This window comes from Hemitrygon akajei, chromosome 2, assembly GCF_048418815.1.
Source record: "Hemitrygon akajei chromosome 2, sHemAka1.3, whole genome shotgun sequence".
NCBI lineage: Eukaryota > Metazoa > Chordata > Chondrichthyes > Myliobatiformes > Dasyatidae > Hemitrygon > Hemitrygon akajei.
Window position 1 is genome coordinate 195,894,593 of NC_133125.1, and position 14,882 is coordinate 195,909,474.

The 14,882-nt window shown below is 47.0% G+C and overlaps 1 protein-coding gene across 1 annotated transcript in view; it reads left to right on the plus strand.

Annotated features, from left to right (window-relative positions):
* The first annotated feature begins 3,144 nt into the window (after nucleotides 1-3,144).
* The window catches only part of LOC140721928 (E3 ubiquitin-protein ligase TRIM39-like), a 41,963-nt gene continuing 30,225 nt past the window's right edge, over nucleotides 3,145-14,882 (plus strand). Inside the window, 3 exon segments of the mRNA XM_073036751.1 lie at nucleotides 3,145-3,462; nucleotides 3,464-3,556; nucleotides 3,635-3,730. Of these exon segments, the coding sequence (XP_072892852.1) occupies nucleotides 3,145-3,462; nucleotides 3,464-3,556; nucleotides 3,635-3,730 (507 nt within the window).

The window sequence follows — 14,882 nt, forward strand, 5'->3', positions numbered from 1 at the left end:
CACAAGGAGTGGTGGGTGCATTGAATGCCAAGTGAAGGTGGTAGAGCCGGATACGATAAAGGCTTTTTAGAGACTCTTGGATATGTACATGGAGCTTAGGGAAATAGAGGGCTGTGTGGTTGGGAAATTCTCGGCAGCTTCTGGAGCAGGATTCATGGCTGGCTCATCATTGTGGGCAGAAGGGCCTATAATGTGCTGTGGATTTTCTGTGTTCTATGCTGGAGGAACCGGTCAGACAGCATCTATGGAAATGGGATTTCGGGCCGAGATCCTTCTTCACAACTGGAAAGGAAGTGGGAAGTCTCCAGAATAGAAAGGTGGGGGATGGGAGGGAGGATAGCTGGAAAGGGATAGGTGAAGCCAGGTAGGTTGGAAAGGTAAAGGGTTGGAGAAGAATGAATCTGATACGAGAGCAGAATGGCCCATAGGGGAAATGGAAGGAGGAGGGGACGCACGGGGAGATGATAGTCAGGAAGGTGAAGGTAAGGGGCCAGAGTGGGGGATAGAAGGAGAAGGGAGAGGGAGGGAATTTTTTTTCGGGAAGGAGAAATCAATATTCATGCCATCTGTTTGGAGGCGACCCAAACATACTACACGGTGTTTTTCCTTCGGCCTGAGGGTAGCTCCGTCGTGGCACAAGAGAAGGCCGTGGACTGTCAGGTCGGAATGGGAATGAGAATTGGAAGTAAAATGTTCCATCTTTGGCAGATGGAGCAGAGGTGCTTGATGAAGCAGAACCCCAGTTTACAACAGGTCTCACCAGTGTAGAGGAGGCTGCATTGGGAGCGGCAGACCAAATAAATGACCCAGCAGATGAAGTGTTGCCTCACCTGGAAGGACATTTTGGGTCCTCGAATGGAGGTGAGGGAGGAGGTGAATAGGTACTTTGGCCACTTGTAGGGTTAAGTATCAGGAGTGAGACTAGTGGGGAGAGAGAATGGACAAGGGAGTCATGGAGGGAGTGATCCCTGAGGCAAGTAGAGAAGGGAAGAGGTAAAGATGAATTTGGTGATCGGATACCATGACTGTGTGGCTAGGAACAGCTCAAATACCATCCATATACCTGCTGATGATACAACTATTGTTGGCAGAATCTCAGGTGGTGACGAGAGGGCGTACAGGAGTGAGATATACCAACTAGTGGAGTGCTGTCGCAGCAACAACCTGGCACTCAACGTCAGTAAGACGAAAGAGCTGATTGTGGACTTCAGGAAGGGTAAGATGAAGGAACACGTAGAGTGAGTAGTTTGAAGTTCCTGAGTGTGAAGATCTCTGAGGACCTAACCTGGTCTCAACATATTGATGCAGTTATAAAGAAGGCAAGACAGCGATTATACTTCATGTCAACAAAAACACTCAAAAACATCTATAGATGTACCGTGGAGAGCATTCTGACAGGCTGCATCACTGTCTGGTATGGGGGGGGGGGGGGGGGGAGGGTGCTACTGCACAGGACCGAAAAAAGCTGCAGAGGGTCATAAATTTAGTCGGCTCCATCTTGGGTACCAGCCTTCAAAGTATCCAAGACGTCTTCAAGGAGCGATGTCTCTGAGTCAGCGTCCTTTATTGAGGACCCCCAGCACCTAGGACATGCCCTTTTCTCACTGTTACCATCAGGGAGGAGGTACAGAAGCCTGAAGGCACACACTCTGCAATTCAGGAACAGCTTCTTCCCCTCTGCATCCGATTCCTAAATGGACATATTGAACCCATTAACACTACCGCACGTTGTTAATACATATTATTTCTGTTTTTGCACAGTTTTTAATCTATTCAATATACATATACTGTAATTGATTTACATATATATATATAGATAGATATTGTACTTCTATATTATGTATTGCATTGAACTGTTGCTGCTAAGTTAACAAAATACAGTACATGACACATGACACATGCTGGTGAGAATAAACCTGATTCTGATTCTGAGATGGTGGAGGTTTATGGAAGATGAGGTGATGGATGCAGACACTTACGTGCTGGTAGGTTAGGACAAGAGGAACTCTATCACTGTTGAGGCAGAGGGAAGATGAGGTGAGCACAGATGTTCGGGAAATGAAGGAGATGCAGGTAAGGGCAACATCAGTAGCGGAGGAAAGGAAACCCTGTTCTTTACAGAGGAGGACATACCTGATGTTCTGGAAGGGGAAACTGCATTCTGGGAACAGATTCAGTGGAAATGAAGGAGTTTAGAAAAGTTACAGGAGACTGGGTGGGAAGAGGTATAGTCAAGATACCTGTGGGAATCAGTAGCTTTATAAAATATGTCAGTTGACAGTTTGTTTCCAGAGATGGAGGCAGAGAGAAGGGCAAAGGGGAGGGAGGTGTTTGAACTGGACCAAGTGAATTCAAGTGGAGGGTGGAAGTTAGTGGCAAAGTTGATGAAATTGATAAACTCAGCATGGGTGCATGAAGCAGCACCAATGCAGTCATTAATGTTTCTGGGGAAGATTTGGGGAGCGTTACTGGGGAAGGCCTGGAACATGGGCTGTTCTTCGACAGGCATTACTGGGGCTCATGTGGATACCCGTGGATAGCCCTCGAGTCTGGAGAAGGTGGGAGGAGCAGAAGGAAAATTGGTGAGTATGAGCACCAGCCCTTCCAGCTATAGGGGAACTGGTTTGTCTTTTATTGAGAAAGAAACAGAGAGCTGTAAGGCCTTCTTGATGGGGGATAGAAGTTATAACTGGACATCCATGGTGAAGATGAGGCGGTCAGTGCCTGGGAATTGAAAATTGCTGAGGAGATTGAGGGCATGAGAAGTGTCGCGGATGTGGGTTGGGAGGGATTGACCTGAAGGGTTTAGAATGAAGTCAATGTATGAGGACAAGTTCAGTGGGGCTGGAGCAGGCAGGGACATAGGCCAACTGTCTGTCTCGCTTTTCAGGAATTGTCCCTTTCACTTGTACTTTACACTGAACCAGGCTCCGCGCTCCGGGTTCATTTATATTCAGACCTCTTTAATGTGTTTCTGATCCCACCCTGACGTGGAAATTGCCGCGATTCCTGCCCAGAGAACACTTGGAGCAACGTTGTTCATTCCCGAGACCGCAGCGCCCCTAGTGGACAGTCCCGGTACTGCAGGGTTCAGCAGCTCCCGAAAGTGAAAGGATCCTGAACCCGGAAGTACCGGGAGTTAACATGGCTTCGAAAGGACAGGTCGAGAGTTGGACCGAGGAGGTAATTTGTCCCATCTGCCTGGATTTCTTCACCGATCCGGTGTCACTGGAGTGTGGTCACTACTTCTGCCGCTCCTGTATCACACAGTGTTGGGAAAGGGAGGAGAGAAACTCCTGCCCGGAATGTAGAGAGGAGTTTGCAGACCGCACCCTCAAGGTCAATCGGGTTTTAGCAAATCTGTCTGAGAAAGCTCGGAAACTAAACCTGAATCCTAAAGAGAAGGAAAGTAAACTTCACTGCGAGAAACATGAGGAAGAACTGAAGCTGTTTTGTGAGACGGGACAGGAAACTGATCTGTCTGATCTGTAGAGATGCACTGGAACACAAGTCTCACAACTTCATGCCGGTTAACGAAGCCGTTAAAATTTACCAGGTAAAACTAACCCGCTTTCGATCGTCTGTTTATGTTGTCTTTTTGTTTTGTCTAATCCATTAACTCTTTAATTCCCAGGATCGGGTTAAATCTTCCTTGGACTCTCTCGTAAAAAGGAAATCAGACTTTCAGGAAATGGAGCAGCAACAGAAAGAGAAGATTTCTGGAGTTCGGGTGAGGCTTCCTGTGCAGAGTTTACAAATTGTGTAGTTTTGTTCCCTTTAATGCAGAATAGCAGAGTATCGCAGCTCCAGTAACCTGGGATCGATCCTAACCTCTGGTGCTGTCTGTGTGGAGTTTGCACGTTCTCTCTGTAACCAGTACTTTCTTTTAGCCGACAATCAACTCAATGTGGTATTTACAGACACTGTAGTTGTAAACTGATTTAAACCAGATTGGCAACTGTAATTAACCCTGTGAAGGGGTATTGTATGTGAATCAGGTGGGAGTTAATGGGTCAGTGAGGAAGACTGGGTTTGAGGGAAATGTGATTGAATATCTGGGAACCACTCACTTGCTGCCTGTTATGCCACTGGAGTTTGGGACAGCAATGAAGGTCCTCCATCTCCGGCAGTGTTCATGTCTTCATTCAACATGTCAGTAGCTACTTCTCGGTTTTCACTACTGTCAGTCATGCAGGTCCTGAGTGGAGACTCAGGAATAACATGGCACTCAGATGTAGAAAGACTTTTCATTGTTTCCGTAACAGTTTTGTTTGACCAGTCAGTATTGTTAGCCCTGAGCTGAACCCATGAACCTGGAGGACCAGTGGACCACTCTTACTCTGGCCTCTACCCTTTGACCTGTTTGGCATGGGTGACCCTACCAAGGGTCAAAGCATAAAGCCCACATTCCAGCCAACAGAGTTCTTTGGGTCATTGAGGCACACAAGCCTCCAAACCCAACGGCAAGGTTGTGGTCCTCTTGGATGATAATGGGCTGGACAGACCCTTCCATATCATAAGGAAATACATCAGGGCCAAATAATAAACCAGCCTCTCCTTTCATTCGACAGGAACAGTCACAAAGCGTTCAGTCCCACATCACATCCCAGTTTGATGAACTGCGCCGGATTATCACCGAGAAAGAGCAACGTGCACTCCGAGATCTCAGGGAAGAAGAGGAGAGGATTCTAAATCCAATGGAGAAAAATCTCCAGGAGATTCAAGAGAATTTAAATGCCATCTACAAGGAAATCTCAAAGTTACAGGAACAGATGGATCAACAAGACAATATCATATTCCTCATGGTGAGAGATTTCAGTTTGGTCCTGTAAAAGTACATAGGCACAAAATGATGTATTTTAACTCAGTGTGGGATTTACAGATACTGGAGTTGTAAACTGATTGAAACCAGACGGATGTTTTGACTGTTCAGGGTTGTTGTCTCCAAACCGGCCTCTCACAACATCTGTACATCGCTGGACAGTCTGCATCCTTCTCAGGAATGTTTACTCTGATCGTAGCACTGAGCCAGTGATCACTTCTGTGATTCCCACATATAATATCCCCTGAGACTCAGAGTAACATCTCATTACAGTCACAGACTGTGAGTGTGTCTGGTGCAGTGGGTGTGAGGGTCTCTCTGTTGATCGGTGGGAACTGAGGTTGAATTCCAGAATGTGACCTACACATCGGATTTACCATCTATATCTGGTTTGTATCAGGTTCATTGTTTTGGTGAATTTTGCACTGTCTTTTGTTTTTCAGAAATATTCTTCATCAGATTATATCCCAATTTCATCAGAGACAGGACTTTCAGTCCATTCTCTCCTATCAGTTTCCCTGGTGCACAAGCCTCCTCCCACCTCCTCACCACACCCAGTAACAGTGTCCCCAACTCCATGGTCCCTCATGTGTTTATCCAGCTTCCCCATTACATTCAATCTCTGCTGTTCCACTTCAGCCACTCCTGTAGCAGTGAGTTCCACATTCTCTTCACTACATTTCTTGTGGGATTTATTAACAACCAACTGATGTTTTATCTTTGACTTATTGACTCTACACAAGCAGAAATATTTTCGATCAGATACATTCAGAATTTTAAAACCTGTCCAGTCTCTCCTGTAAGTTCCTTCTCTCAGTTATCGTATAATTCTCATAAATATTCCTTGTACTTTCTCCCATGGTTCAATGTCCCTCTTTCTCCATTCGTGTTAGTGGGAATGAGTTCAGTGGGAATTTTCAGCAGTTTTTAATAACTTGTCTCAGATTCCTGCTGTTCGGATGCCGACAGTCATCTCAGTCAATTGAGATCTGTGTATGATTTATTTCAGGAGGAAGCTCGTCGGAAGAGGAGGTAGGACATGGTCTTTACTGAAACTCTGTATGGATTTGTAAAATAGTTCAAATATCACAAACTGATGCTCAGTTTATAACCATCTGTATAATATTTACAGGATAAGTGATGATACCCAGATATTGTCAGTGACAGATGGTGCCCTATTGGTTGAAAAATTTGATCACCCCTATTTGCTCGACATAGCATCGGAAGAAGTGATTGGCGGCATTAAACACGGTAAAACATAAGATTCATTTGTGCTTGTTTATGAGACACTACTAAGTCATAATTAGATGCCAAATATGGCTTGTCAATGACCTTCTGAAAATCCAAGTACACGACATCAACTGGTTCTCCTTTGTTTATCTGGCTTGTTATTTCTTCAAAGAATTCGAACTGATTTGTCGGGCAAGATTTTCCCTTGAGGAAACCATGGCCTATTTTATCATGTGCCTCCAAGTTCCCTGACAACTCCTCCTTAATAATCAACTTCACCATCTTCCCAGCCACTGAGGTCAGACTAACTGGCCTAGAGTTTCCTTTATTCTCTGTCTCTTCTTGAACAGTGGAGTGACATTTTCAAATTTCCAGTCTTCCAGAACCATTGAAGAATCTAGTGATTCTTGAAGGATCGTTACAAATGCCTCCATGATCTCTTCAGCCACCTCTTTCTGAACTCTGGCATGTACACTGTCTAGTCCAGGAGACAGCTACCTAAAGATCTTTCCTTTTCCCAAGAACCTGTTCTCTAGTAATGCTAACTTCACGCCCGGCACGTCGCCTGAAACTTGGAACTTCCACCATACTGCTAGTGTCTTCCACAGTGAAGACTGATGCAAAATACGTCTTCAGTTCATCCACCCTTTCATTGTCCCCCATTACTACCTCTCCAGCATTGTTTTCCAGCAGTCCGATATCCACTCCTGCCTCTCTCTAATCCAGAGATTAGGACCACCTGGGTACTAATTTCTGGATTGCTGCCTGTGCCACGTGCCAGTGAGGGTAGAAACACGGTGATCTGGCAGGTAAATGTGTGGCTGAGAAGCTGGTGCAGGGGGCAGGCTTCAGGTTCTTGGATCATTGGGATCCCCCTGGGGGAGGTATGACCTGTTCAGAAGTGATGGGTTGCACCTGAACCCGAGGGGGACCAATATTCTTGCGGGCAGGTTTGTTGGAGCTATTGGGGAGGGTTTAAACTAATTTGGTAGGGGGGTGGGAACTGGAGTGAAGGGACTCAGGATAGGACGGATGGTAAAAAAATGGTAATGATAGCCTGCAGTCAGACTGTCAGGAAGGACAGGCAGGTGATGGGACTCAGTTGCAGCCATCAGGCTGAGTATCAAAACTTTAGGGATGCAGAATCAGAAAGGACAGCAAATACGGTATTCAAGCTGTTGTATCTAAATGCACGTAGTGTAAGAAATAAAGTGGATGATCTTGCTGCACGATTACAGATTGCCAGGTATGATGTTGTGGCCCGTCACTGAATTGTGGCTGAAGGATGGTTGTAGTTGGGAGTTGAATGTCCAATGTTACACATTATATCGGAGTGATAGGAAGATAGGCAGAGGGGGGTGGTGTGGCTCTACTGGTAAAGAATGGCATCAGATCAGTAGAAGGATGTGACATAGGATCGGAAGATATTGAATACTTGTGGGTTGAGTTCAGAAACAGCAAGGTTAAAAAGACCTTGATGGCAGTTATACACAGGCCCTCCAACAGAGCTGGGCGGTGGACCACAGATTACAACAGGAAATAGAAAAGCTGTGTCAAAAGGGCAATGTTCTGGTAGTCATGGGAGATTTTAACATGCAGGTTGATTGGGAAAATCAGGTTGATAATGGATCTCAAGAGTGAGTCTGTTGAATCCCTAAGAGATGGCATTTAAAGCAGTTTGTCATTGAGCCTACTAGGGGATCAGCTATATTGGATTGGCTGTTACGTAATGAACCAGAGGCGATTAGGGAGCTGAAGGTAAAAAACCCTGAGGAACCAGTGATCACAGTATGATTGAGTTTAACTTGAAATTTGATAAGAGAGAAAGTAAAGTAGCAGTCGCCAACCCGTTTAATCACGATCGACTGGTCGATCTTTGAGACTTTCCCAGTAGATCCCGAAAAAAATTCAAAATAAATACACAAATACTGTTGAAAGATTGTTTCCGGGTTGCGGGGGTTTTGTTCCGTTCTTTCTGCCCAGTGTGCGTGTGTGTAGCTCCCCCGCATTACACAGTGTAATTCAACACGTACAAACACACTGGATGAACTCAGCAGGTCGGGCAGCGTCCGTTGAAATGAGCAGTCAACCTGCTGACTGCTGAGTTCATCCAGCTTGTTTGTACGTGTTGATGTGACCACAGCATCTGCAGTATACTTTGTGTTTACACAGTGGTAATTCAGTGGTCCCCAACCACCGGGCCGCGAGGGAAACGATATGAGTCAGCTGCACCTTTCCTCACTCCCTGTCTTGCCCACTGTTGAACTTGAACCCACTGCGAGGTCATCAGTCGCCTAAATGCAGTGATACCCTCACGCCAGGAATCACTGGTTCGCCTCACGCGGCCGGCGAGAAGTGCCGTTGGTACTGGCCTGGAGCGCGGAGAGGTGGGCGCCGCCTCTAAACCTGTTCACCACACCGAATGTTCGTGGGGAACCCGGTGCTAAAATATTCGCAGACGATCTAATTCGGGCTCAGGGTTCCGTAAGTAGCAGAGCAGCTACCTCGCTGTGATCTGTTGATACAAACTTTTGTCGGCCGATAGATCCTACAAGGTGGGTGGGCACCCTGTCCACTCTCCCCGCTCTGTCGCTTTCTCCGGACTGGAACCGGCACGGGGACCTCCGGCCCCTGACCTTGTCCTCTCACCCCACCCACGACCAGCCGCACCCGGCCAGGGTGTCTGGCGGAGGGCGGAGGCTGCAGTTTGGGCCTGGAGGCTGTCTAATGAGGCAGTGAAATCCTCAAAACTGCTTCGGTACCTTGATTCCAAGCACCCCGCACTTAAAGACAAACCCGCTGAGTTTTTTGAGCGGAGAAAACGTGAGCAAGTGGGACAAAAGCTAAGTGCCGAGAGCCGCAACAGCTAAATTGTGCAATAGACTGGACATAAGGAACCTGCTTCGAGTATCGCTGTATTCTGGTCGTGTTTAATCCCCCCCCTCCCCCCCCCCGCTGGCGGCCGGTCGGCAAGAATATTGTCAATATTAAACCGGTCCGCGGTGCAAAAAAGGGTGTGCACCCCTGGAGTTTATACATTATTTCTACTTCCGGGTTGCAGGGTTTTACTTCCGGTCTTTCCTGCCCCAGTGCGCATGTGTGTAACTAATCAATCTGGGGGTCGATGTCGTCTTTGACTGTGGCCGAGGTAGGGTATCTTGGGCTTAAAAAAGGTTGGTGACCACTAAAGTAAAGGCTGATGTAGCAGTATTTCAGTGGAGTAAGGCAAATTACAGTGGTATGAGAGAGGAGTTGGCCAAAGTAGATTGGAAAGAGCTGCTGGCAGGGATGTCAGCAGAGCAGCAATGGTGTGTGTTTCTGGGGAAATGAGGAAGCTGCAGGACGTGAGTATGTTTTCATTTCTTCCAAAAGTGAAGAAATACTCAAATTGTAAAATAGTACACCCATGACTGACAAGGGATGTCAAAACTATTGTAAAAGCAAAAGAAAGGACATACAACAAAGCAAAAATTTGTGGGATGATAGTGGATTGGGAAGTTTTTAAAAACCTAAACAGAGCAACTAAAACAATCATTGGAAAGGAAAAGATGAAATGTGAAAGCAAGCGAGCAAATAATATCAAAGTGGATGGTAAAAGTTTTTTTCACGTATGTTAAAAATAAAAGAGAAATGAGAGTGCCAGAAATGAGACCGCCAGAAAATGAGGCAGGAAAAATAATAACAGGGGACAAGGAGATGGCGGATGAACTAAATAACTATTTTGCATCAGTCTTCACTGTGGAAGACACTAACAGTATGCCTGATGTAGTGTGTGAAGGAAGAGAAGTGGGTGCAGTTACTATTACAAGAGAGAAGGTGCTCAAAAAGCTGAAAGACCTAAAGGTACATAAGTCACCTGGACCACAGGAACTGCACCCTAGGGTTCTGAAAGATGTAGCATTAAAGATTATGGTGGCATTAGAAATGACCTTTCAAAAATGATTGGAGTCTGGCATGGTGTCAGAGGAGTGGAAAATTCTTTAAGAAAGGAGGAAGGAAATTATAGACCAGTTAGCCTGACCTCAGTGGTTGAGAAGAAGTTTGAGTCAGTTGTTAAGGATGAGGTGATGGAGCACATGGTGACACAGGACGTCGTGATACAGGACAAGATGGTATAAAATCAGCATGGTTTCCTTCAGGGAAAATCCTGCCTGACAAACCTGTTGGAATTCTTTGAGCAGATTACAAGTAGGATAGATAAAGGGGATGTAGTGGATGTTGTATATTTGGAGATTCAGAAGGCCTTTGATAAGGTGCCACACATGAGGCTGCTTCCCAAGTTAAGAGCCCGTGGTATTATAGGGAAGTTGCTGACATGGTTAGACATTGGTCCCTCCCAACTAATCAATGCACACCTAAATTATTGGTCACCTTAGTTGGATTATCTCGCCCAGCCCCCATGCTTTAAAAGGTGAGACTTGCCCTTAGCTCGCCCTCTCTTACAGGCAACCACATTGGAAGTAAGTGCATTGATTTATGCTTGGTAAGGTCTATCGTTTGTCTGATAAGGGAGCCACAACTATCCAAGGTCAAGGGGGATAGCTGTTGTAGTGCCTTTCCCTTGTTCTTTGTTTGTGTAACCGTACCCTGTCCCCACACCGCTTCCTGTGTATTGTAGTTGCTTGTGTTGACCCGACTTGCCCTTGTAAATAAATTCCTTAGTATTAAAACTGTGTGTGTCCAGGCCTCTACTGTTGAGACTCAAAGAACCAGTTATTTTCCGTCACAACAGCATATAAAACACTTAAGAACCAATGTTTCAGCGCCGGGTTCGATACAGTGACAGACCACTCCCAAGTGTGCTCTTCACCGTGCCGGTTTGATGTGGAGGATCAAAAACCCAAAACCCAATAATTAAACCACTGCGTTGCTTAGTAATCATTGTAGCTTTCATCGGGGCAGAGCCTTTCTCACTTTATCCTTTAAAATTGTTCCGATCGTTGACCGACTGCAGCCTAACGCTTTTCCAATGACCGATGGCATTTCACCACTTTCTGGGTAAACATGCCCACCTGCAAGGTCATTTCCGAGTAAGAGATCAACATTGTCTATCGGTAGTTCAGATCGTACCCCTATTGTGACTGGTCCAGATACCAAGTCGCATTTCAGAATTATCTTATGCAAAGGCACGGTCTCAGTCCCCTTTCCAATACCTTTGATAATATTCACCACCATATCACCATATAACAATTACAGCACGGAAACAGGCCTTCTCGGCCCTTCTAGTCCGTGCTGAACACTTACTCTCAACGCCCCCGACTTTCAAATCTCCATCTCAGCACCGAACTCCAAAACACTCTTTCATATCAGTGACTGAAAAGCTCCAGTATCGCTCCAGATTCTCACTGGAACCGGAGTTGATCCCTCCTTCACAGACACAAACCCATTTGAAATAAATCTCTCAAATCCCTCTTGAACTCGGTCAGACCCCTCCTTCTTCAGCGGTGTTTCAACCGTCTGAACGCAGGCATTTGGGGTTCTCTCTCTCTGTGTCCTGTTTTCCCTTTTCATAGCAAAACAATTGGACGCCGCATGACCAGGCTTCCCACAAAAGTAACACTTGAAACTGGGAAATTTTTCTTTGGACTGCTTCCCTTCCTCCTGACTTTTATCACTAGTCCCCGGTTTACTCTCTGGTTTAGCCGGTGGGTTATCTTTGTTATCCCTGCTACTCCTTTGGTAGCTCTTGCTCGGGAAAAACTTTACCTTGTGGGTTAAAGCAGACTCGTCTGCTAACTTAGCAGACTCTGACAGGGTATCAGCCTCTCTCTCATTCAGGTACGTCCTTATGTTGTCAGCGACCCGGGTTCATGTCCCGTTACTGCCTGTCAGGAGTTTGTACGTTCTCCCATGACCACGTGGGTTTCTTCCAGGTGCTCTAGTTGCACAGTCCAAACCTGTACTGGTTGGCAGGTTAATTGGTCATTGTAACTTGTCCCATGGTCAGGCTGGGATTAAATCAGGGGTTGCTGGGTGGTGGGGGTCATTGTAACTTGTCCCATGGTCAGGCTCGGATTAAATCAGGGGTTGCTGGGTGGTGGGGGTCATTGTAACTTGTCCCATGGTCAGGCTCGGATTAAATCAGGGGTTGCTGGGTGGTGGGGGTCATTGTAACTTGTCCCATGGTCAGGCTCGGATTAAATCAGGGATTGTTGGGTGGTGATGGATGTCATTGTAACTTGTTCCATGGTCAGGCTCGGATTAAATTGGGTTGCTGGGTGGTGGGGGTCAAAGGGTCGGAAGGGCCTATTCCGTACTGTATCTCAATAAATAAATTACAGCTGATGAAAGTGCAGTAGACATCGTCTCCATGGAGTTTAGCGAGGGATTGGACAAGGTAGCAGAGAGTTAGATCACATGGGATACAGTACGATCTGGAATAGGATTCAGAGTTGTCTGGGTGGAGTCCTGTGACCAGTGGTTGTTCTGCAGGGATCGGTGCTGGGTCCACTGTTTTTCATCATTCATATGAATGATTTGGAGAGAATGTAGGTGAAGTGTTTCGTAGGTTTGTGAAGGACTCTAAATTTGGTGGTTTCATGGACAGTGAAGAGGTTATTTATTTATTTAGAGACAGCGTGAAACAGGCCGTCCCAGATCAACGACCCGCTCCACCCAGCACCCCAACTATTTAAAACCAGCCTAATCACGGGGCAATGTACAATGACCATTTAACCTTCAAACCGTTATGTCTTTGTACAAGCGTTACAGAGTGATAGAAACTAACAACACAGGCCCTTCAGCCCATCTGGTCTATACTGAAGCATTTAAACTACCTGCACCGAGACCATGGTCCTCCAACTCCGACCATCCATGTACCGTCCAAACTTCACTTAAATGTTTAAATCGAGCTTGCTTGCACCACTTGGGCTGGCAGCTCGTTCCACACTCTCACAACCCTCTGAATGAAGCAGTTTCCCCTCATCTTCCCCTTAAACTTTTCATCTTTCACCTTTAACCCATGACCTCTGGTTGTAATCCCACACACCCTCTGTGGAAAAAGCCTGCTTGCATTTACCCTATCTATACCCCCTCATTATTTTGTATACCTCTATCAAATCTCCCCTCAGTCTTCTATGTTACAGGAATAAAGTCCTAAACTATTCAATCTTTCCTCATGACTCAGGTCCTCCAGTCCCAGCTACATCCCTGGAAATTTTCTCTGTACTCTTGCAAACTTATTTACATCCTTCCTGTAGGTAGGTGACCAAAACTGTACACAATATCCCAAATTAGGCGGCCCCAGGTCTCAGACAACTTCAACGTAACATCCATCTACCTGTAACATCACTTTCGATGTATTCTGGACCTGTGTTCCCAGATCTGCTGTAGAACAGAGTCCTCAGTGCCCGACCATTCACTGTGAAAGACCGACACTGGGGTCCTACCGAAGAGCAACAGCTCACACTTGTCTGCATTAAATTCCAGCTGACACTTTTCAGCCCATTTTCCCAGCTGCTCCAGATCCCACTGCAAGTAATGATGGTCTTCCTCGCTGTCCACTCCTCCCCAATCTGAGGGATGAATCGGGAGCACCCGGAGGAAATGCACGAGGTCCCGGGGAGAAAGTACAAACTCCTTACAGATGGTGTTGGAATTGAACTCTGAACTCTGGAATGCCCCAAGGTGCAACAGTATTGTGTTATCCACTACATAACCCTCTTGCTCATGGTTTATCCAAGATTACAACGAGATCTTGATTAGTTGGGTCTCTGGGCCATTGGATGGAATTTGATTTTAATTCAGAGAGATGAGGGTGTTGCATTTTGGAAGGTAAACCAGGACAGGATTTACACATCAATCGGGGGCCCTGGAGAGTGTTGTGGAACAGAGAGACCAGGAGGTGATTGCCTTCATCAGACAGAATACTGAGTACAGGAACTGGGACGTCACGTTATGAGTGTACAAGACATTGGGAAGGCCACATTTGGAGCAGAGTAACATACAAACTGCTGGAGGAACTCAGCAGGTCAGGCAGCATCTATGGATATGAATAAACAGTTGATGATTTGGGCCAAGGTTTTGTGTGTGTTGCTTTGGATTTCCAGCATCTACAGACTTTCTTGTCTTTATGATTTTGATCACCCTGTACAGTTCTGGTTATCTTTCTACAGGAAGGATGTCATTAAACTGAGAGGGTATAAAACAGATTTACAAGGATGTTACTGGGACTGGAGAGTTTGGGTTATAAGGAGAGGCTGAATATTCTGGGTCTCTCTCATACCCGGTTCCACTGCTATCTCCCGTCTTTCTTTCCAATCGAGGAAAGGTCTCCGCTTGAAACAGCGACTGTACATCTCCCTTATCACACGCTGCTTGACCCGCTGAGATTCTCCAGAATTTTGTGTTTGTTGATCGAGGAAAATCCGCTCTCCATGTCGAGGAAAAACCTCGGGACGATGCCGGTTGTCCATCCGCTGTATTTGGGTAAAACCCCGGGAAAGGGTCCTGTCGCCCATCCAACTGCGCCTGAGGCCCAGCGGCCTCTCCCCTTCCAGTCCCGGGGCCGCGCTGCCCGAGTCTCCCCCCGATCCCCGGGGCCGCGCTGCCCGAGTCTCCCCCCGATTCCGGGGCCGCGCTGCCCGAGTCTCCCCCCGATCCCCGGGGCCGCGCTGCCCGAGTCTCCCCCCGGTCCCGGGGCCGCGCTGCCCGAGTCTTCCCCCCCGATCCCCGGGGCCGCGCTGCCCGAGTCTCCCCCCGATCCCGGGGACGCGGTGCCCGAGTCTCCCCCCGATCCCCGGGGCCGCGCTGCCCGAGTCTCCCCGCGATCCCGAGGCCGCGCTGCCCGAGTCTCCCCCCGGTCCCGGGGACGCGCTGCCCGAGTCTCCCC